The 22,204-nt window shown below is 38.5% G+C and overlaps 1 protein-coding gene across 1 annotated transcript in view; it reads left to right on the forward strand.

The window, feature by feature from the left end:
- The window catches only part of ctdp1 (CTD (carboxy-terminal domain, RNA polymerase II, polypeptide A) phosphatase, subunit 1), a 98,950-nt gene that overhangs the window by 12,991 nt on the left and 63,755 nt on the right, over nt 1-22,204 (forward strand). Inside the window, exons 8-11 of the mRNA XM_055018038.1 lie at nt 1,935-2,978; nt 5,991-6,132; nt 6,270-6,495; nt 10,385-10,534. Of these exons, the coding sequence (XP_054874013.1) occupies nt 1,935-2,978; nt 5,991-6,132; nt 6,270-6,495; nt 10,385-10,534 (1,562 nt within the window). The remainder of the gene's footprint in view (nt 1-1,934; nt 2,979-5,990; nt 6,133-6,269; nt 6,496-10,384; nt 10,535-22,204) is intronic.

The following is a 22,204-nucleotide window of genomic DNA, read 5'->3' on the forward strand; positions in this document are numbered from 1 at the left end:
GGAAGGTTATTACTAAGAGGTTTATAATTACAGAGCAACAGACCTTCCAGAATGCAGCAATGTTAAATACATGAAACAGACCATAGCCATCAGTGCTAATTAAGTTATTTGGTTCTAAGTGATGCCTGTAATCTAAAGCAGGTGGATGCTGCATAAAATGTTAAAATAAATACATAAATCAAGAAACTGGATGAAGCACATAATGATAGATCCTGGAAAACTGAGTTGCAAATTTAATTAACCTTCTGAACCCCAAATCTTGTCTGAAAATGAAGGCTTAAAGTTGGGATATTTCATCACAATCACAAAATTACCTGTTTGCTACTCATCCTGATCCACCGGCTGAAGTACAGGCTGTGTTTATACAGAGCACATAGAAGAAATCATCCAAACCAATTAGAGATGCTGAGAGGAGAATAAAATGTGCTTGATCAATAAAATAAATGCAGCGTAGTTCAAAAACAGTGTACAGAGGAGCAGGTTGTTCGAAAATAAATTCAGCATGGTGAAACACCTTTCTCAAGCTGAAGTGCAGAGTAGTTTGTCCATGTTGTAATCATGTAAGTATGTCAAATATTGATAAAATGTGGAGACCATTTTTCCGAATATTGGTAACATCTGGTGCCACACCATGCTACTGCAAGTTTTTTTTTCAATTTTTGTGAAAAGAATAACGAAGGAAATGCAGCTTTTGTTCTTTCTTTTTTGTGATTTATAGTCTTATGACTATTTTATTGCACAAAAGTTATCTTTAAGTTCTGTCTACTTCTAGCTATGGTTGTGCTGTTTACTTACAGATACAAAACTTTGTAATGAAGTGCAAAATGAGCTCACATTGGGTAAATATGTGACCGGAGCAAATAAAAAAAAAACAGCCATAAACTACTTGGGATTCAGAGTTTAATGTGGTGTGACTATGAAAGAAAGACACTTTTCCTTTAAACCTCTTAGAACAAGGCTAGAAAGGAAACTCAAATGCAGGTACCTTAATGTTAATCATCAAAACCTGTGCATAGCATCACCGTGCTAGCTAAAACTTTGTAGCTGACAAGCTATCACTAACAAAGTAAGCAAGTTCACATCAAATAAATGTTCACAGACATTATGTTTGCCTGTCTCAATGACTACAATAGAAGTATGTTTTGAACTTCATTGTTTCACCCTTTACCGTTTTTTTTTTTTTTTTTTTTTTAAATCATGTGTGCTGTTAGGGAAAACTATTAGTTTGCTAGCTCACCTATTAGCATTTGTAGGATGGCGCTGTTGCAATGTGTAGTACGGTGTATGGATGATGCACTTGCACTAGCAGGTATAGTTTCATGAAAAAAATTAGCTTTAGCTTGGTAGGTAGCTAAAAAGACTGGTGCTTAACTTGCAGTGTTTTCAGATAAGCTAACCACAGAGTCCTCCTAATTATTCCACTGATGTTATACACATATACACAATTGACCCTCCCTTTTCTAGAAATACATATACGCACCCATCTCATTATCTTGTGAGCAGTGTGAGGAACATGGGGAAAATGTTTGCTGGGGAAAACATGGACGAGATGAAAAAAATGAGAGTCAAAAAGCAAAATGACTTTCTCTTTTTATCAACATATTGAATGGAATTGATACGTTTGAATTTTAATATTCCTATCCAACAATTTAATTCTATCATAAATCAATGCGTTCTGTTCCATTTTCGACTAATTAAGTAGCCATTTGTTGATTTCTGCCCTCCATGAGGCGCCTTAACTGTACAAGATAATCTTTGATAACCACAGACCCTAGCCAAGACATTCATTAGATTTTCTTTTCCACATGTGAGAAGAGAAATCACTTGTGCATTTAAATTCATTAGTTGGTTGCTAATCTTACTGTAGCTTCACCTCTTGATTCTATTGCATGTAGCCTTGAATACTAGATGATTTCCATGTTTTGTTCCTTCAGGAAGCCCCTCAAGTCGACCGGCAGAGAGCACAGATCAAGGAGGAACACCTGGTGCTGACGAGCAAAATAATGGCCTCAAGAAAAGGGCAAAGGGCCACAATGTTACTGCAAAGGAAGAGTCAGCAACACCTCAATCTTCTCAGGGAGTACCAACAAATGAACTGACACACCCCACCGGGGTTGGGGAGGATGAACTAGGACAAAGTAAAGGGTCAGAGACTGACGCAGAGTCTGGGGCAGAGTCAAAGGAAACTCAGGTGGGTGATAAAACAGATGTTAAAGTAGATGGGACACGAGACGCACAGGAAGGTGCAAATTCATCTGCACCAAGCCATGAATCCAATAACTTAGACTTTGATCTTTCCAGTGACAGTGACAATGACAATGACTCCATTACAGAAAAGCCCCCATCAACAGACAGTGATAGTGAGGGCAGGTCTTGCCAGGCAAAGGAATCTGGTCAGGAAGGAGTCATGCAGGAGCCCACTGATGGGAACAGGGAAAGAGAAGGGGACAGTAAAGGACAGGGTGATGGTGAAAATAGCTCTGACGTAACAGAACCCTCAGGAGTTCTTCTCCCCGACCCCGAGCTCGGAAATGGCTGTTCAGACAGGAAAGAGCCAGAAACAGAGTCACAAAACAGTGAACTGTCTGGGGTTACCATGGGAGAGGAGCTGCTGGACCAGAGTATGGAAGATGAAGAGGAAGAAGAGGAAGAAGCTGATAATGACCAGGATGACCACCTGATCTACCTGGAAGAAGTACTGGAAAGGATCCACGCAGAGTACTACTCCCGCTACGAGGCCTACCTGAAGAAGGCGGCCCCCGAAATGCCAGACATACGCAAGATTGTCCCAGAGCTGAAGAGCAAGACGCTAGAGGGCACGATGATAGTATTCAGTGGTCTCTACCCCACCAACTACCCCATGGAGAGGACGCGGGAATTCTACCATGCCAAAGCACTTGGGGCCAAGATTGGCAAAAATTTGATTTTTAGCTCCCAAGACCCCAACCGGACAACGCATCTCATCGCAGCAAGAGCTGGTATGTACACAGACATGCGTCCTGTAGTAGCATTTATCGGTGTCAGATTTGACAATGATTTGATCTCTAACAATTTATCTTCTTATTGTCAAGTCTGACTGAAATTGGATTTTGTGTAATACTTGTTACGAACTTAGTATTTTCATTTTGTTCCTTTAAATATAGTTATATTTTGATAGCAGTGTGCTGAAGATATTTGCAATTGATAGAAATCGTGATATCTTTATTAATGCAAGAATTCCAGAAGGGTAATGTAAGGCTTGAATAAATGTCAGTGAATGCGTACCCTGGTCATGTTTCCAGAGAAGTCACAACAGCATCTTCTTGTTAGGTTAGAGTAACATTTCCATGTCACTTTCAATATAGCACAAATCTGAACAGAACACAGTCACAGTAACAGATAGGTATTGTCCCATGTTGTGTAAATGATGAAAGTCACATGCTTACCGTCTCTCTCTCCATCGCTGTGGTGGATATGTCACATGTCACTTTAATGGATATTGAGGCCAGCAATGTTCCGTATCTCATGTCTGAAAAGGGGCGTTAATATATCTGAGGGTTTGGCTATGCAAGTTATGTGCAAGTGATGAGCTCTGGTTAACATATGACCACAGTTGAGACCTCGATTACATTCCTGGTAGTGGTATCTCTGAAGTCAGCAGCAGGATGTTTTCATTGTATTCACAATAACTTGATATACCTCTGGTATGGTACAAAGAAAGTGACAAGCAAACAGCGAGGTAGTTATCAATGAGATTCAGATACGCCGGATGATGCGTATATGTCGTTTCCTGAGAATCCCATGTGCCTGGCCAGGCAGTCCAAAGCAACAGTGGAAACCCCACCACTATCAATACAAAAATGCCATATAGACAAGTAATTACTACATTTAAATACAATAAATGTATTTTCCTATTTTATGTCTGTTTTCATAATTAAGCTGTCGAAATGAACACAGATTTGAATACAGTTGGCAGCTTGTTTTGAAGTACTGCATAGTTGTGACAAAATATAAATTCCAGTTCCTCACAGTTCCTTGAGATAGTAAAGTTCTCTGTAATTAGAACTAGCTGAAGAACAGAAATGTAGTTTACTGTATTAAGACAATGCTATGTCACTTCTGGAGGCGGTTTGAGTGATGTTTTTTTTTCCCAAATGACAAGAACCTTAAATGGCTGTAATTTTACTTTTAAAATGCAAACACCACCGGTTCTTCTCCATGACAGTCAAACTGTCAAAGCTGCTGCTGTCCTGCTCAGAAAATGCACCAAAAGTGGATTCATGGCTATATTGCTAGGAATCCAGTTTATCATTTGAAAACAAGCACAGGATGTGGCGCCGTTGCCTTGGTAGCCGGCCCTGCTGAGAGCAGCACTTGGCAATCACTCACCTCGTTCATCAGCTGGAGAGAAAAATCAGCCAGAGATGGAATCAGGTTGATATGAACAGTGGGTCACTTAGTCTGGAAGTAAGTGCTGAAAAGGCCTAGTGTGTTGCCTGTACAGCAAATTTGGCATGCATTCATCACGTCTCTCTCCAAGGTTTCTTCTGTTTAATTGTTCTTTTAACAACCATTATCCCTTCACTGCTTGGGGTGTAGCTATGGAATGTGCACCTCCACCAAGCTTTTTTCATCCAATCTATCCTCCTTGTGTATACATGGAAATTCTTAATGTTTTTAAATACTAATTCCAGATTATTTCTTTCCAGTGTATTCCTATCAATGGGGCCACTGTGTCTCTATGGGTCAGGGAAACTTTGCACTCTTCATGAAACGGTGTACATGGATTTCAAAAGATCTAAACAGAATGCATATGTGAATCATTTTTAAAGTATGTTTTTCAGTCTAACCAAAAGTAAACACAGAAATGAGTCACCTGGAGCAGCCATCTTCTACCTACATCAGGGATCTCCATCTGGGGATACCATGTGCACTGTTTTCATGCTCAGTATGGCACTGACTCATGCTGCTAGCCTGGCAATGTCTGTCATTCCAGCTTGGTCCAGGCTGAAATATCTCAACAACTACTGGATGCATTGCCAGGAAATTTTAGCCAAACGTTTATTGTCATTAGAGGGTGAGTCTTAGTGACAGTGATCCCTTTTACGCTGCAGTCGGTCGTGATTCCCTCACTTTTTTAATTTTTGTGTGCCAGCACATCATAGCTTCCATTTGTCTGGTGTCTTTGGTTTACCACCAGTTGCCTGCAAAACTAATGGCATTCCTGTGAAACCTGCATTACACTTAATTTATAGTACTAGTTAGCTAATGCAAATCTGAGATGGTAAACATTACACTGGACCAAGTGCATGTTGGCAGTAGTTACCATACATCACAAACTGCAGCCTCACAGAAACACTAGCACGTCTGTAGACTCCTCTGTGTAGTCTGTCTACTCAGGGGCTTCAACTTGGATGTTTGTTTTGTTTCAGCACATTTAGATTATTGTGAAAAAATGGCTTCAGTTTATTGACATGCATACATTAGTTTTGAACTATTGAACAATAATTAGTATAATGATCTGGATAAAAATGAATTTATGGCAAACTGCATACTGCACATCAGCTGAACAGCAGATATGCTCAAATATCGATAATCAGTATGAACAAGTATTTGATTTTTAGCCATGCATATCTAAAATAACCTGGGGTTAATGAGCTTCTGCGCTCAAAGATTCAATTAGGTGTCGATGTGTCAAACATCAGTGGTGTTATTCAAGCAGAAACTCTTCTCTCAGTGGACTTCACCAAAACAAACATTGCTGTTGGGATTTCTAAGAAAACCGTAGAGTTGGCAGACAGATGTAATGACAGAGGCTCCAAAAGACAAATTTTCCTTGTTATCCTTGTAATAACATTGAGCAGGTAATTATTCTCTCTTTTCTCTTCTGGAAAAGAAAGTGAGAACATTGATCTGAATTATTCAGCAGATACAGGGTGTGTGCGTTTGGTAATAGCATTTGATTGCAAGGTCAGAACTCGCTCCCATTCTCTTTCATCCTTGTCAACCAGGTACCGAAAAGGTTCGTCAGGCCCAAGGCTACAAGTACCTTCATGTTGTCAACCCTGACTGGCTGTGGAGCTGTCTAGAGCGCTGGGAGAGAGTGGAGGAGCAGCTGTACCCACTAAAGGAGGATTACTCTAAAACACCACGGTAAGGCATCTGTGGTCTCACAGGCCATTCTGAGCCTGGTAGAGGAGAACTTGAAACACACTGACAGGAATACCTAAAAATCTCCTCATCATGGAGATAATGCCCAGTCTGAGATCTCTTTTCTTGTGTGTTTGAAGGAGCAACAGTCCAGCAGCTTTTCCTGACAATCAAGGCTCTCTACAGAAGACCATTTTCCAACCAGCTCCCATCCACCCCAGACCTCCTCCACCAGCTCCAGAGGTTCGGACCTATGACCCCGTCACAGGAAAGCTGATCCGCAAGGGCCCTCAGCTGTCACGTCCACCCCCCCTCGTCCAGGCGTCAGGGTCTTCATCGCTCGCTGATCCCAGAGAGCAGTCTAGTCTCAGGTACTGTAGGAGTTGGGTTAATGTATTTATATAATAGTGCAATGATTTAAAACTAGATATCGTGCGTGATTTCAGTCGATTCAAATGTCGTGATACTGATGATAAAACGCTTGTTGTGTCATATTTACTGTAGCATTTTTAGAAAGTTTACTTGTGCAGAAGGCAAACGACAAGAATTTTAATGCAGATTAATAATGCTTTTACATGTTTAATAGGTGTACGAGGAAGGCTTTTGTGCTCTTAGTGTTTGTTACCTGTTGACAGTCATGGGTTTCTTCTTTCAAAAACCAACTTTTTGTGCTCTGGGTTATCCTTAAATCTGGTATTAGCTGCCTTTGCTGCTGTGGGCTAGAAATACCACAGAGAGCCACATACATATTTACCTCCAATTGAGTCAGTTCATTGACTGATCCACAGTAGTCATCTGTGAATGGGCTTCACATCTTTATCATCTCTCTACATGTGATTGATGTACATTAAGTGAAGAAATATTGACCCTTGGGTGTCATGCAATACTATGACAAGCATGTGAAAAAGTAGGAATTATGCTAGTGGTATTTCTGTTCAGTACTGACCACAGAATCGCTCATAACAGACCTTAAATGTATGGATTTGACCTCTGGGCCTCATTTCCATCCATACCTTCTCTGTAAACTGAAACAGCTGCTGGTGTAGGATATTCTGCATTATTACTCCCAATGGAGAGCTACAGCATCTTTAGCTATCAACTGAGGAACAATAAAACCCTCCAACAAGCCTTTTATTGAATCAGCTGATCGTATTTGGTGGCTGGGGATGCCTATCAACCACAGAATGTGTAGTCTTTGGCCCCTAGACGAGCTTCCGAGCTGCTGTTGTACTTCTTTTGGCAAGGCCAGGCGAATTTATTTGTATACATTAAGATCATACATTAAAATAATTGAAATAAAACATAATTAAGCAATAAAAGTGCATTACAAGTCAAGAAAATAGATTGAGCATCTAAGAGAAAGTTGCAGTAAACAATATGATTTTCACACCTGATTTTAAAGATCTGACAGTTTGAGGGGACCTCAGGTGTTCAGAACGTTTGTTCTAACGTTTGAGGAGCTGAATGCTGCTTCACTATTCTTGGTTTTGGTTCTGGGAACATACAGTAAACCTGTCCCTGGTAACACGAGGGGTCTGGAAGCTTCATATGGAGCTAACAAATCCAGGATGTATTTTGGTCCAAGATCATTCAGTGCTTTGTAGACTAGGAGTAAGATTCTGAACTCTATCCTTTGACTAACAGGAAGCCAGTGTAGTGATTTGAGGACCGGTGTAATATGTTCCAATTTCCTAGTGTTAGTTTGGACTCTAGCAGCAGCGTTCTGGATCAGCTGCAGCTGCTTGATCGATTTCTTGTCAAGACCTGTAAACACACCATTACACTAATCTAACCTACTGAAAATAAATTCATCAACAAGTTTCTCTGTGTCTTCTCTAGACAGGAAACCCTTGATTCTAGCAATGTTCTTCAGGTGGTAATAGGCAGATTTAGTAACAGCTTTCATGTGGTTGTTAAAATTCAGGTCTGAGTCAATAATGACGTCAAGGTTTCTGGCTTGATTTGTAACTTTTAGTGACATGGAGTCAAGCTGAGCACTGATCTTTGACCTTTCATTTTTGGGGGCAAATGCAATCACTTCAGTCTTGTCTGCATTGAGCTGGAGAAAACTTTGACACATCCACTCACTGATTTGATGGATACACTGACTAAGTGCAAGGACTGTAGTCATGTGATGACAATGAAATATAAAGTTGTGTGTCATCCGTAGAAGTGTGGTAAGAGATGTTGTGATATTCTATTATCTGAGCAAAGGGCAACATGTACATACTGAATAGAAGATGGCCAAGAATAGACCCCTGAGGAACCCCGCATGTGATCTTTGTTTGCTTGGACTTATATTTACCAATTGAGACAAAGTAGTCCCTATCTTGTATATAAGATTTGAACCATTTTATCTGCTTGTTGCATCTTTAATAGAATTCAGACCAGCAAAAAGTTTTTTTGTTTTTTTTTTAAATTAATGTTATTTTATTTAGTCTTCAGCCAGACATTTCATTTCCCAGACATGTTCTCATTTCATTTCCGCCTGCAGTCTGACAAGAATGATGTGGCAGGTGCAAGAAAGGCTTCACAGTTCCTCAAAGTCACCTCTGTGATCTTCCGCTCTCCTTGTCATTTATCTGTCAGTCACCAATGCTAATGAAGAGCTTGTCCTCTGTATTTATATTTGTCTGCCATTGGGGAGTCACAGGGAGGCTTTTCCTAGACTGTTTTACAAATAACTCTTGAGAAATTCATGCTCTTAACTTCAACTCTGAACGGCAGCTTAAAATGGTTATAAATTGAATATATCTGTGATGATACTCCCTAATTAGTAATCTCAAGCGTAAAATTGGCCCATTTTATTCATGGATTAGAGGCACTGTCTAGTTTTCAGGGAGTTGCATGAAGTTGGACAGAATCATCAAAGAAGATCTGTTCTATTGAACACTGCCAAGAGGAAGCGCGGAAATATCCTCTTCCCATTTGCATATATCTACTGGGCCCTTGTTACAGAGAGAGAGAGAGAGAGAGAGCCTATACACTTCTCATGATTGGTCTCCAGTTTTAACCTTTATTCTTTGTTGTTATGAACTATGTGTGCTCATTATGTACAGTGTTTGCAAATGAATTCTGTTCCCTGGCAGTTCCTGTAAGGATTATTGTAATACAGGAACAATGAAGCTACAATAGTAATGTGTGACTGGAAAATTTTTAAAAGTTTAGACTGTGTAAGTAAGCACAAATTTTTCAGATACACAATATACATCAGGAGTACGTTCACATGCAACATCACCTAAATACTAAACCCTATATGAACTTACAGCATTTCCATTGCTTGTAAGTTAACTAGTAGGTTATTTGATCTTATGTAAAATGTGAAGCTAACAGTTTAGATTTACTATATTTAAAATACAGCCCCCACAGTAGCAACTCAATACAACAAAAATCTTGCCAGAGGGGTTGTGTTGCTCTACTTTTTTCTTTTAAAATACCCCAAATGTGTTCTATTGGATTCAAGTCAGGCAACATACTTGGCCAGGTCATAGTTTTACTTTTCCCTTCTTTAGAAACACTTGTGTGACTTTGGCTGTGCTTTGGATCATGCTGAAATATTTCTCCTCTGCTAAACCTCTGCAGACTGGGAGTCCTCTTGTCAGCCAGTATTTTGATTTATCCACAGACATTTACGGTGCCATCTATAAATGTCGTCTTCCTAAAATCTTTTCCACTCATTTAGCCCCATATCAACACACTCTCACCTCCATGCTTCAGTATCAGGACTATGCATTCACTGTGGTAATCTCTTTCTTGGATGCCATTTATAGTGGCTGATGTCTGATTTTTTTTTTTTTTTTTTTTTTTTTTACTGATGACTACTTATCCTTTCTTTATCTTTGTGAAGTCCCGAAATCAGCTTTTAGAATATGGCATTTTTTTTCCATGCAAAGTCATGATATTGACATGCAGATAGACACAATTCATAGGTCTAAAACAGGTAGAGTCCCGATGTGCACAGCTGACTTTATAATGATGTTCATAAAATTAGGCTAATTGGAAATCAAAGATGCATTCAGTTTTGTTTTGGTGATCACAGGATTTCATATGTGTATGTCAGTGATCAAATGTACATATATTCACTTTAGTTTAACTGAACTTTTACTTTGGGGCCTATTTTTTCTTATATAATCTTTCTAAAGTATTTCTTTGTTATTGTTCAGTTGATTAGCTTGTACATCTGCATAGCTGGGCTTAATCAGGCTCCTTTCATAGTGTTTTCTGTTTTTTTTTTTTTTTTTGTTGGTTGCTGTACCTCAGGGGAACTTCACAAAGTCAGCAAGAAGAGGCTCCTCAAGGTGACGGCGACCCAGGACCGTCTCGTCGAAAACGGCAGCCAAGCATGTCAGATATAATGCCTCTATACACACTGTGCAAGGAGGACCTCGAAAGCATGGACAAAGAGGTAAGAATGGGTTAAACAATCACTGCTGCCTTCTGCATAGTGCTGTTTTGGGTAAAAGAGGAGGCTCACCAAGGCATGTGCAGAAATGGATTATGTTAGTTTATATATTCATGCCACATTTCAAATCATTTACTTGTAATATGACAGAGACTGCAAAAAACAAAGGATACATGTGCAGTAAACAAGACACTCAAATACTGCCATCTCAACAGTGACGCTATTTTGTTTTACTAGAATGTATTTCCATTGCAACCTCACAGCAGGGTATAAGAGCACTCATCTGTAATGTTTATCGCTCCACATTGTAGAAACAAACACCATCAGTCCCCATAGCAAGCTTTGTTGATTAATGCAAATGACTTAATTTTCAGGAAACTTGCATCATTGTACCAGATTTATCTAAACTGAAAAAATTTTTTTAAAAAGCACCCCCAGGCTTTACTGTTTTTTTGCAGCTTGTGGAAAAGGGTTTTAAAAGAACATAAATGTTGAGCAAACAATGATTAAAAAAAATAAACTGTCTTCATCCAAACACAGGTGTGGTCCAGGGCTGTATTTTTAGTTTTTGGAAAGATGTAAATGTAAACAGCATTTTGAGTTTGCTTGTCTTTCTTCTGGAACCAAAGCAGATCTGTGTTCAACCCCAAAGTTAACAGTCAGTTGCTTAACAGCAGCGTTAACTTTATCAGGTGTAGGTATTTTGTTTTAGATATTTATGTTTGCCAGGTGGCAACGTTTTTTTTTTTGTGTGTCCTGAGGTAATATTCAGTTGTGTTGTTTCACTAGCCTTTTCGTACTGTTCTATCCTTTGATGCCGTAGCTATGGGAAAAAAATCCTAGCAACATAGCCTGCAAAGTGGGGTGGTGTTTTTTGTTAGAATTTGTTAGAAGTGCTTTGTTTGTCAGATCTGGTGTCAGGTTTGAATTAGACACAATAGAGCTATGAAGTAAAATTATAATTTCAATATAGTTTACCATGCACAGCCTCTGGAAGAATTTAAAAATTTCCTTACCTGGTAGTCAGCTGTGTTAACAATTAATGCAGGAAAAAAAAAAAACAATTAATGCAGGAATAATTGTTAAGATGAATGAAATCAGTAAATGTTTTTCCATATCCAGATAAAACCATTTTTGACCATTGACAATTACTGTTAGCCAATAAAGTGTCTTGGTTACATTAGAAATTTAAAGGCGGTTGTTATTTAAAATTGCTTTTCAGCTATTGGCCCAACAAAACAAAAAAATATTAAACACATCCAACAAGCTACAGTCTTCCACAGTAAATAACCTGTAGTGTTACTAATAGTGTTGGGATATGATAAAAAAAAAATAATCTAATTAATTAGAGGCTTTGTAATTGATTTCTTGTGATTAATCCCGTTTTTGTCAAATGGCAATATTTGACACAATAAGAAAAATTTTCAATTCAAATAAGTTTTGGTCTACGACTGAATCGATGAATAGACATATACATGAACTTAAACAACAAGAATGTTTGTTTCATTTATATCTGTCTGTGGATTTTTCATCTTTCTACATTCACAGAGTACTTCGAACTCAAAGTGCAATTGTAGCTATTATATTCAAGTTAATTGTCTAAACTAGCTATCATTGAACTAAAATGAGGACAGATTCAGCGGCTTATTTATCACCTCAAATGCGTTCAGAAATACTTTTTGCTGAACAGTTGGCAAAATAAAAGAGAATGTTTGCGACCGAACCGCCATGTTGGTCCAATGTTTCTGCGCTGAGAGCATCCTGTGCATCTTCTTTGCAGCTGGCAGTCAGACTTTAGATACATTATTGCACTTACTGGGCTGGAGTGTGCATCAGTGTTAACAGTGTGCCAGAAATGAGGAAACTGAGAAAGGTGTGATTAAATGTGTTCATTTTTTTAGCATGTTATTTTTTTCTGTAACTAATTAATCGTAATTAAAGTATTTAAGTTTGAGCCCTAGTTACTAAACTTTTCACAGTGGTTTAATATCAAAAATAATTCTCACAGCTGATATGCTGTACATGATGTACTGTAGATAGCGTCAGTCCAGATGCTGGAAACAGCTGCTCAGCTGGAACAGATGTCCTCAAATACTGTTGCAGCAACTTTGTCAGTCCATGAAATCTGTCAGTAATTACTTCACCTCCAAAATAGGTTTATACTGAGAGCCGCGTCATTGATACACTTCATCACTTTAAATGTTACTGAAAGTTTTTAATCAGAGTCCTGCTGCTCCTGATTGTTAAAAGCGCCTCTGCTGACCGTCACTTACCTCCTAGCCTGTGTAAATGTTTGAACATCTTAGCTTAGCATTAGCATCAACCTCAGGTAGCTAGCTACACTGGATAACTGTCAGACAACTTTTTCACAACTTGATGCTGCAGACTTCATCAAAATGACTGCCACGGTTGGCAGTTACACAGAAGGGAGCTGCGTTTGTTTCTTGTGACCCTTACAGTCGGTCAACAAACACACCTGTAACTCTATCTCATTAAGCAGTGTGAGGCTCTCCCTGGTGGAGCCACCAGGTACTACACCAAATCCATATTAGATCTGTGACATCCATGTGCTCCCCCGCTACCTTGTGATTTAATATAGTTTTCATTGATTAAATTCTTCATAGCATCAGTCAATTAACAGCTAGTCATTACCATGGCTAGCATGAACCTTTGATAGCAAAACATCCTTCTAGCTACTTACATTTCCAGCTTGCCGTTTAGCTTAATGTTCAGATCCTTCCATATGCTATAATCACTTTCTATTTGTCTGCATTTTATGTATTTTTCTTTACAAGGCCGGTGAAGTGATTACTTATTTCTGAGAGCCCTGCACCTCCTGCTTGGATAATGATCTTGAATGGAGTTGGGAGTTCTGCTAATGCTCCAGCAGGGGAAAATGTGCAAAGCAGATCCTTGAGATCTGCCAAGAGCCTCTCAGTAGGTGATTGCTCTGAAGAAAGAGCTTTGCGGCTTGTTCACATGGGACATGACATGTGACAGTCCAGGTTTGAAGTGAGGTCACATGTTTGAGGTGATAATTTTCTTTTTCATGTAATGGGAATTTGTCATGGAAACGCTGGATGAGTGGCCACTTACCTACTTGAATTTTTTCTTATTATGATATATTGAATATATGATATTATGTACTAGAAAGTGTGGATGAAAGTCTGCATGTAATTGTGAGTCTGAATTACTATATATGATATCCACCCTAAAAATGCACTTACTCATTCTTTATAAGTGAATAAAACTACAAAGTGCAGCATGATGTCTTCTCATTGTAACAAATGCACAGAGAATCATCTGATTCTGTAGTTCCATCAGTTTTACAGTGCATATTTGCAGCTCATTGTTTTGCTCCCTGATTTTATATATATCATAGCCATCTCTTTTTTTTTTTTTTTTTTTAAAAGAACTGTACTTGATTGGAAAAAACAACAACAACAAAACACAAAACATTCTTGCATGTATTTTTCTATATCATCCCGATGACACGGGATGAATCAAATTTTTTCAAAGTGAAATACTTACTGGCTGTTAGTGATACATTATTGAAGTATAACACAGATTATTAAAGCTTTATGTAATTAGGCAATAGAGACTTTTTGCTCTTTATGCAAAAGTACCTCTAGATTTTTCTCCTCAAAACTTTATCTTGAACATGGGGTATAGACCCTGCAAGGAAATTGGACTTTGTTAAGTTACATATAATTGAATGATCTGGATGTCACTGTGATTGGTCGTGCTTTCAATGATGAACTGAGTCCTGTTGCTGGGATGCAAACAGTGTGCATGGTTATTAACTCAAATGGATTCTGAGGTTAAGTAACTCTGTAGCTACAGGCAACAGCTCAGTCTGAGAGCTGTCGTGCTCTTCCTCTCTGAAATTACACTTTCTTCTCGTTTTTCTCTTACACGTATGGCCTTGAAGTGAAATGCACAGCTGCACTACCTATCAAAATATTTCTGACCCAGAATACTGCCAAAATCAGCATCCATTTAACACTTACCTTTTCATTTAATTTACATTCTTTAATCTTCCAAGGCAACATATGATAAATATTTAGTAAGAATCCAGTCTGGATATATTCTACTGATTTTGCAAACATATTATGTCTGCTTATGTCTTTTTTTAGTTCTACAATTTGAAAATTAGTTTGTGTTGTTATAACTCTTCTCTCGAACATTCATAAAAACATTTTTATTTGACAATAGTATTTTTTAAAAAAAGAAAGATCTCTGTCCAGACAAGCGTTTTAACTTGTTTCAGAAATAGTCTCTGTACAAACTACCCAGCCTGAAAACACAGCTTACATAACCATTTATGTATGCTGTACATGCACACATCGGTGGCAACGAGAAGCTTGACAACAGCACTAGTATGATAAAATGCACAATTTAACACTATGTACACCAGGGGGTTTGTGAGTGGTTCTTGCTCCTGTTCGATTTTTACCCACTGTGTGCTGATTATTCACTGCTATATAAAGTCCTGCACCTCTAAGAAAAAAAAAAAAACAACTATGGCTAGAAGTAGAGAGGACTGAAATGTCTTTTGTGAAGTAAAACACAGATTTTTTTCAAACAGGAAAAGCCCTGAAACCAATTCAAATCAATTTTTGTTACTTGACTGTTGCAGAGTCATGGTTTCTCAGTTTTGCTTGTAGAGTGAAATGAGGTAATTGAAATAGTACTATTTTAAGCGTAGATTTGGTTAATTTTCCAGACTAGACATCACGTCACAGATAATTAGCTCAAGGACTATTGGAAAGTTGAAAATCTGACCATCGTTCCTGCTTGTAGTTTTTGGCTTTGATAAAAGGTGTCATTTTTTATTTATTTTTTTTTATAAAGATAGCATTTGTAATGTAGACTTCATCTACAAAAAGGGCCGGAGCCGACTTTTTTGCCTCAGAAGACTTCGATCATTAGACATCTGCAGTAAGATGCTGCAGATGTTTTATCAGTCTGTGGTAGCAAGTGTTCTGTTTTATGCTGCAGTCTGCTGGGGAGGCAGGATAAAAAACAAGGATGCAAGGCGTCTGAACAAACTGATTAAAAAAGCTGGCTAAAATTATCCGTGTTGAGTTAAGCACTCATTGTCAATGCAAATGTCATTGTTTTAATCCAGAAAGGGGTCATGTGATGGAGGTGTGACGAATGTGATAGCAAAGCTGTCTGTGTCATAATTTCCAAAGGTCTATTTCTGCCTGTCTAGACTAAAATACAGTCCTGAAGTCTTCAAAACAAGGTCTGCAGGCTGCAGCATTTCAGCATTTGGAATGCTGCCATAGTGTTGATGCCCGACATAAATGTAGACGAAATGAGGTGTTGTAAAATTAAAATATATTAATGTGGATGTAGCCTCAAAAAAACACGCTCCTCCTCTAAGGGAGACTGTTTTGGCGTGTTGAAAACCCCAAAGCTTGACAGGTTGTCTATTCCTAGTTTCAGTTGCTGAGCTCACATTGGACAGTTGCCATTTGGGAGAATTTAGATACTAGAATTTGATTTGGAAATGGTATTCTTTCCTGATAAGTGACATAAAAATGTTCGCATTGTTAGAACCTATAATTATCCTTCCATTTACAATGGAGATGAACCAGTCATCCCAAAGGTAATTGTTCTGGATACCGCACAGTTTATCCCTCATTTATTGCAGCTACTGCAAATTGTGCTTCTATTATTAATCTGCAAATTGTGCATTATGTTAGCAGTGTGGTCCGGTCTTTGTCTGATTGTGTCTGAGTCATAGTGACTGATCATAACCATTGCAGGATAATATGTGATGTTTTGGAAACGAGACAATATGGTATTTGAAAAGAATATTTTCATGGTCAATTGAATGAATGCCAGTGTTTTCAATATCTTATGAACTTTGGAATAGATGGCTTTGATTCAGTGCCGGCATCATGGATAAATCTAACATTTTATGTTTTTTTTATTAAGAATGGGCCTTGAAAAGTTGCCTTTTCCCAGCTGTAATAGATTTGAAATGGATTTGTCCCTATTTATATGTTGTTCTACGCTGAAACTGTGACGGTCTCCTAACTGTATAAGGATTGGCCTCTTATGAAGATGTGCCAAATGATGAACAAGTTGAGAATTGATGCCACTAATGTGCTAATTATTTATCATCTGTGAACTCCTACTGAAACAAGGTCCATCTATTCTCTATCATTGCTCTCAGTGAAGTAGGCAGTTGCCAGAATTTACTCCATCTCATCCTTTTCAGTGCCAAAACGCTTTATGTTTTTATTTCTTAGTGCCATTGTGTAGTAAAAAATTGTCATGGCAAAATGGACATAACATTAATTTTCAGTCCTAATTAAAGGCCAACCTCTTGTTGATGTAGCACTTTATTAAGTGAAGATTGAGTTGGTTAATGAGGTGTTCAGTGCTCACAATGGGCACTGCTACTAAAACACCAGCTGCATTTATTGTGTTAATGTGACATTTAATATACTGTGTATAAAGCTGTGTGAAGTTCATTGCTGTGCAGGGATATTTTCCCATCTGTTTTTTTTTTTTTTTCTTTTTTTTTTGGGGGGGGGGGTCATATAAGAATTCACTGACCCCTCTATTGTTTCAGACAGCATTCATCTTTTTCATTTGAAGGTTGAAAAACATTTAATAATCCATTCAAAATGAAAATGCCCAGAATAAAGCTGAAGCCTTATTACTCCGCCAAGGAACGTGGTGAAGTTATGTGAAGATATGTTTGTCCATCTGTTTCTCTGTGCGCAACATTACTCCAAAACAGACTAATGGATTTGGATGAAATTTTCAGGGAAGGTCAGAAATGACTCAAGGACCAAGTGATTAGATTTTGGCAGTGATGCAGCTTATAGTCTGGATCCACGGATTTGGTAAAGATTTCTGTATCATTGTGAGATAGCAGCACGGCGTCACTGTAACTATGACAACAAGTGAACACTACGTCAGCTGCCTGCTGGCTTTCACATGATTGCGATCCTACTACAAATCCACCGCTGTGGACTTATCGGGACTTATCGGGACTTATCCATCGGAAATCGTACAGCAACTGCGCAGCCTTGGCGGAGTACAGCGCTTTCTGAGTTCTTTTCTTGTGATATTCTGAGTTGTACTGACCATTAGTTCACCAGGCTAATCCAACAAACTGGCGGAAGTCTCTCTGTTTTGCTTTTAGCATGTTCATTTCCAGTACATAACATAAATGGTTACAGACAGATGTCCCTGTCACAGAGAAAACCATTTAGTTTTCATACCTGTGGCAAAATTTTGGGCAACTTGGTCAAATTATCTGTTATTGTGAAGTGAGTTAGTTTGAGTTTAATATTTTAAGCAAGAAAACTGATTACTTTTTTTTTTACTTCTGTGTTTTATAGTTTCAAAATAACAAAAAAGGAAAAGTGCAGCTGTCCAAAATTATGTAGTTGAGTCATTTTTATACTCAGTAAAAAAAAAAAAGCTAAAATGCTTCACTTCCATTCTGATTTTTAAATGTATTCCAACAGAGGGCAGATCAAAGATGGAGTATAAAACGCATTATGGTACTGGGCATTGCACACTCCTTAACTGGTGATCACACTGACCCACTGGATGGTGTCTGTGTCATATTACTTCATCATTTCAATAAATTATAAAGTTGTGGTCGTTTTACATCACAGTTTACCAGATGAATTTACTTCAACAGTCGATGGTGTCAGTTTACAGCAGCAGTGCTCAACAGGCTCATTTTATGTGCCTGCATATTTGAAGTGTATAATATGAATAAAAATAGATGAATATGCCTCTACAGGCCTGTTGTTGATCAAACTGTCTACAATGTAGAACGCAGTTATCCTAAATTTGTGATTTTAGATGCTCACTACCACCAAAGCCTGACAGGCTATCATTGGAAATAGGACTGTTTGCTCCATGCCAGCACAACTGAATACTTGTTCAACATCTTTTAGACTGTAGAAAAATGAAACAAATTGGTTCGAAGGAAGGATCCTTTGTACATACACTGTATTTCAAATGTCATCCTCCTCAGACTGCCTTAGCTAAAGGGCAGTCTGTGACATTCTTAAACACACTAAGTCTCCAGGGCCAGAGGAAAAGAACCAGTCTTAATTGGCTGGAGCAAGGTCCGCATCTGAGTCAGGTAGACAGCCTCACATTTAAATGTCACCAATAGTTACATGGTGGGATGTGTCAGTTTACCTGGAGCAACATGTGCAGAATTGGCTCTCAAAGAATAACCACAGTGTACCAACTGAGTGACCTTTCTTTGAAATTGCTGTTCGCTTGTTGGCTGTGTGTTGAGTGGAACTGGCTCGATTCTCTTTATATGATTCTTTTAGGAACACCATAATGCAACACATGGACTATCAGTCCTTTGTTGGATATTACTGGTCAGACCCTATGTAGTTGTCTGCTCTAGAGCTCTCACTTTTTCAAAAACTCCAGTTGAAACAAACTACAATTCATTATAAATTCATTCAAATGCTTTTCAGCACAAACCATGTTACCTAATCCTGAATTACATTGTGATGATTGTGGTGATTGTTGTGATTGTGGTGTCTCCACAAGTGATACGCTAGTCCAGCAGTCAGACAGGTGCTGTTTATAAATTGAGAAAACGGGTTTCCCTAAATGCATGATTGTTCACTCCAAATCCATACAGCTTCTTCACATTATCACTACTCAGATTGTTATTCAACCAGTGACTAACTACTTTGTTCCATTTAGCTTTAGTGTACACAACAGTACCAGCATAGTTTACTGACAGGACAACATGCCAGGTAAATGGATATACACTACCGTTCAAAAGTTTGGGGTCACCCAGACAATTTCATGCTTTCCATGAAAACTCATAGTTTTATTCATGTGCTAACAACATTGCACAAGGGTTTTCTAATCATCAGTTAGCCTTTCAACACCATTAGTTAACACAATGTAGCATTAGCACACAGGAGTGATGGTTGCTGGAAATGTTCCTCTGTACTCCTATGTAGATATTCCATTAAAAATCTGCCGTTTCCAGCTAGAATAGTCATTTACCACATGAACAATGTCTAGACTATATTTCTGATTCATTTAATGTTATCTTCACTGAAAAAAACTGCTTTTCTTTCAAAAATAGGATATTTCTAAGTGACCTCTCACTATTGAATGGCAGTGTATTCATATTTAATCATGTCCATAAGTTTCTTAGCCACAATCTAATATTTCAGTAATCCATTCTTTGCCATACGTGAGTTATTCTGAAGTTACGGAGCACAAAAACACAACTGTGCTGTGATTTTTTTTTTTTTTTTGTCAGTTCCCATACACATTTCCTTAAATTTATACAGATTATTATGGGCAGGAATAAATGTGCAAACAAATGTTTCCTGTTCTTTTCAATAACAATGATCTGGAGCATGAAGTTAGCCAAAGATTTCAGTTTACTGCAGCCTGACACTCAAATGCTGCAGGGAGGGAGACTGTTCTGCTGGCCACACACCGTCACAAGACAGGATAATTTTTTTTCAGTGCTTCAATTCAGAAAGCCTACGTTGCAACAGCAGCAGCCCTTCTCTCAGTAAAGCTTTAGCTGCACTCTTTGCAATTAATGCAATACATAATGTTGACTGTTTGATCATATCCAATGTTTCCCACAGGTTAAGCATTTACTTGTGGTGATTGATGGTACAGTGTAGCCATTGTGTATGCACAAACTAATGCAGTTCAGAGAGCGAGATGCAGCTCAGGTCGTTTTCTGAAGCTGTAATTTACCAATATTCCTTCAATGCTTCATGTACAAATCACTTCCATCAGTAGACGACGCAAAGCAGCTAAACACAGAAGCCTCTAGTCTGCCCAATTGCGGCAGTGCACACAACTCAGACAGGTATGTGACCCACAATTACCTTGAGAAGAGTGATTTAAGGTGTTGTAATGTCAGATTTACCGTAGCTGAAATGGAGTCATTTGAACTACCAAGGGAGGCCACCAAAAGATGTGTGGTGCAGCAGTACAACCCATGAAAATTTTAAGTTGCACAAAGATTTTTGATCACACTCTGGAGCCCTGTCCTAGACAGAGACAGCAACCCTTTCACATTTCAAGAAGTCATTTGGTAGCATGCTAATATCAAAAGCGCTACTTTTTAAGGCTTTAAAGAACACAAGGGTTCTTTAAATATTCAGACTGCAATAACCTGTTGATTGCATTTTGCAATTTGCTGATTCTCTCTTCAATCTGTTGTGTTTACGCACAGTATAGGGTGCTCCTAAAATTCTTTATCAGCTAATAAATAAAAATCTTGCTTATTGATGTGTTCTTGGATAATTGGGTCACGGTTGGATACTAGATCACACAAGATTTCTAACAGAACACAGATTAGTCTAATTTACAAAACTGTGTTTCTTGTCAGCTTTTTGCATGTTCCAAGAGAGGTTCCAAGGTAATATGTACATGTGACTGCAGAAGCCCAGGAAGTTGTCAGAAACAGATTTAAAATTATCAGCACGTCAAGAACATTGGACATGTGTTGTCCTCTGTTTGCCATGACTAATTTTACAGTGAGTGTGGTAGCTAATGTTGTTGATTTCAGGCAAATCATCACCACAGAGAACAAAATGCAAATATGATCAGCGGGGTCCTCTCTGTGAAATATTGGTCATTGGTGTATTTTATTATTGCCTTTTTGCTGTCATATTTTCTGTTCATGTAAAACAAACATTAAAAAATGCAGTGTTCTGATGAAAGGAGATGCTTGAGGAATGAATTAACTTGACTCTCCATTACTTGAGTCTGCATTCTACAACAAAGTCAGTGATCTGAGTTTAATATATTCTGTGTGAGGCTCCTTAAAAATGTTGAACTGAAATGCATTTGAACTGTCATTTTAAAAAGTTATGCCTCTGTCCATTTGTTTACTGAGTTGAGTCTGAATGTTGCTCACGAGATGACTTTAAAAAAAATAAATAAATAATGAAAGGAAATACCAATGAGTTTAGGTGACATTGAGTGTACCAACAGTGATTATGTATGATACAGTCAGGTGAGGGTTTAGGGGTAGGTCTGTTGGTGTGACATGTGTGATGCCACAGGGGCCCATAGAGACATGGATCTTTAAGCCATGGATCATAGGTAATGTTGCACAGTCATCAGTCAGTGTGATTCCAGCGCTCTCTCTGCCTGCAGGTATTGATCTCTTACATCCTCGGTGAGATGTAATCCTTAGGAGCTACTAGGAGGACACGTTTCTGCATGGGTCTGCAGAATAAGAGTTTTTTTTTCTTCTAATTATCATAGATATAAGCCACATCATTAAAAGCACCAGGATAGCATTGTCTAGGTGCCACTTGTGCCGCTAAAACTCACAGAGCATCTCCGTGTTCTAGGGTGTCTGGCACTGAGCTGTTGTCAAAGGATCTTTTGGTTCCTGTGGTGCCTCTGTGGGTTAGACTTATTGTGCTGATCGGATTGAGCTCTGAGGAATTTTTTAAGCCAGGTCAACGTCCTGGGCTCTTTGTTGTGTTTCTTTATTCATTCCTGAGCAGCTTTTGCATTGTTGTGCCTGGAAAGGGCGCTGTCATCTGGAAGGGCCATTGCTGTGGCGGATGATTGGTCTGTAACTATGTTTAGGTGGGGGATATGTGATGTGATGTAACATCCTCATGAATGCCAGCATCCAAGGACCTGTAACTACAACTT

This window comes from Amphiprion ocellaris, chromosome 15 (genome assembly GCF_022539595.1).
Source record: "Amphiprion ocellaris isolate individual 3 ecotype Okinawa chromosome 15, ASM2253959v1, whole genome shotgun sequence".
Taxonomy (NCBI): domain Eukaryota; kingdom Metazoa; phylum Chordata; class Actinopteri; family Pomacentridae; genus Amphiprion; species Amphiprion ocellaris.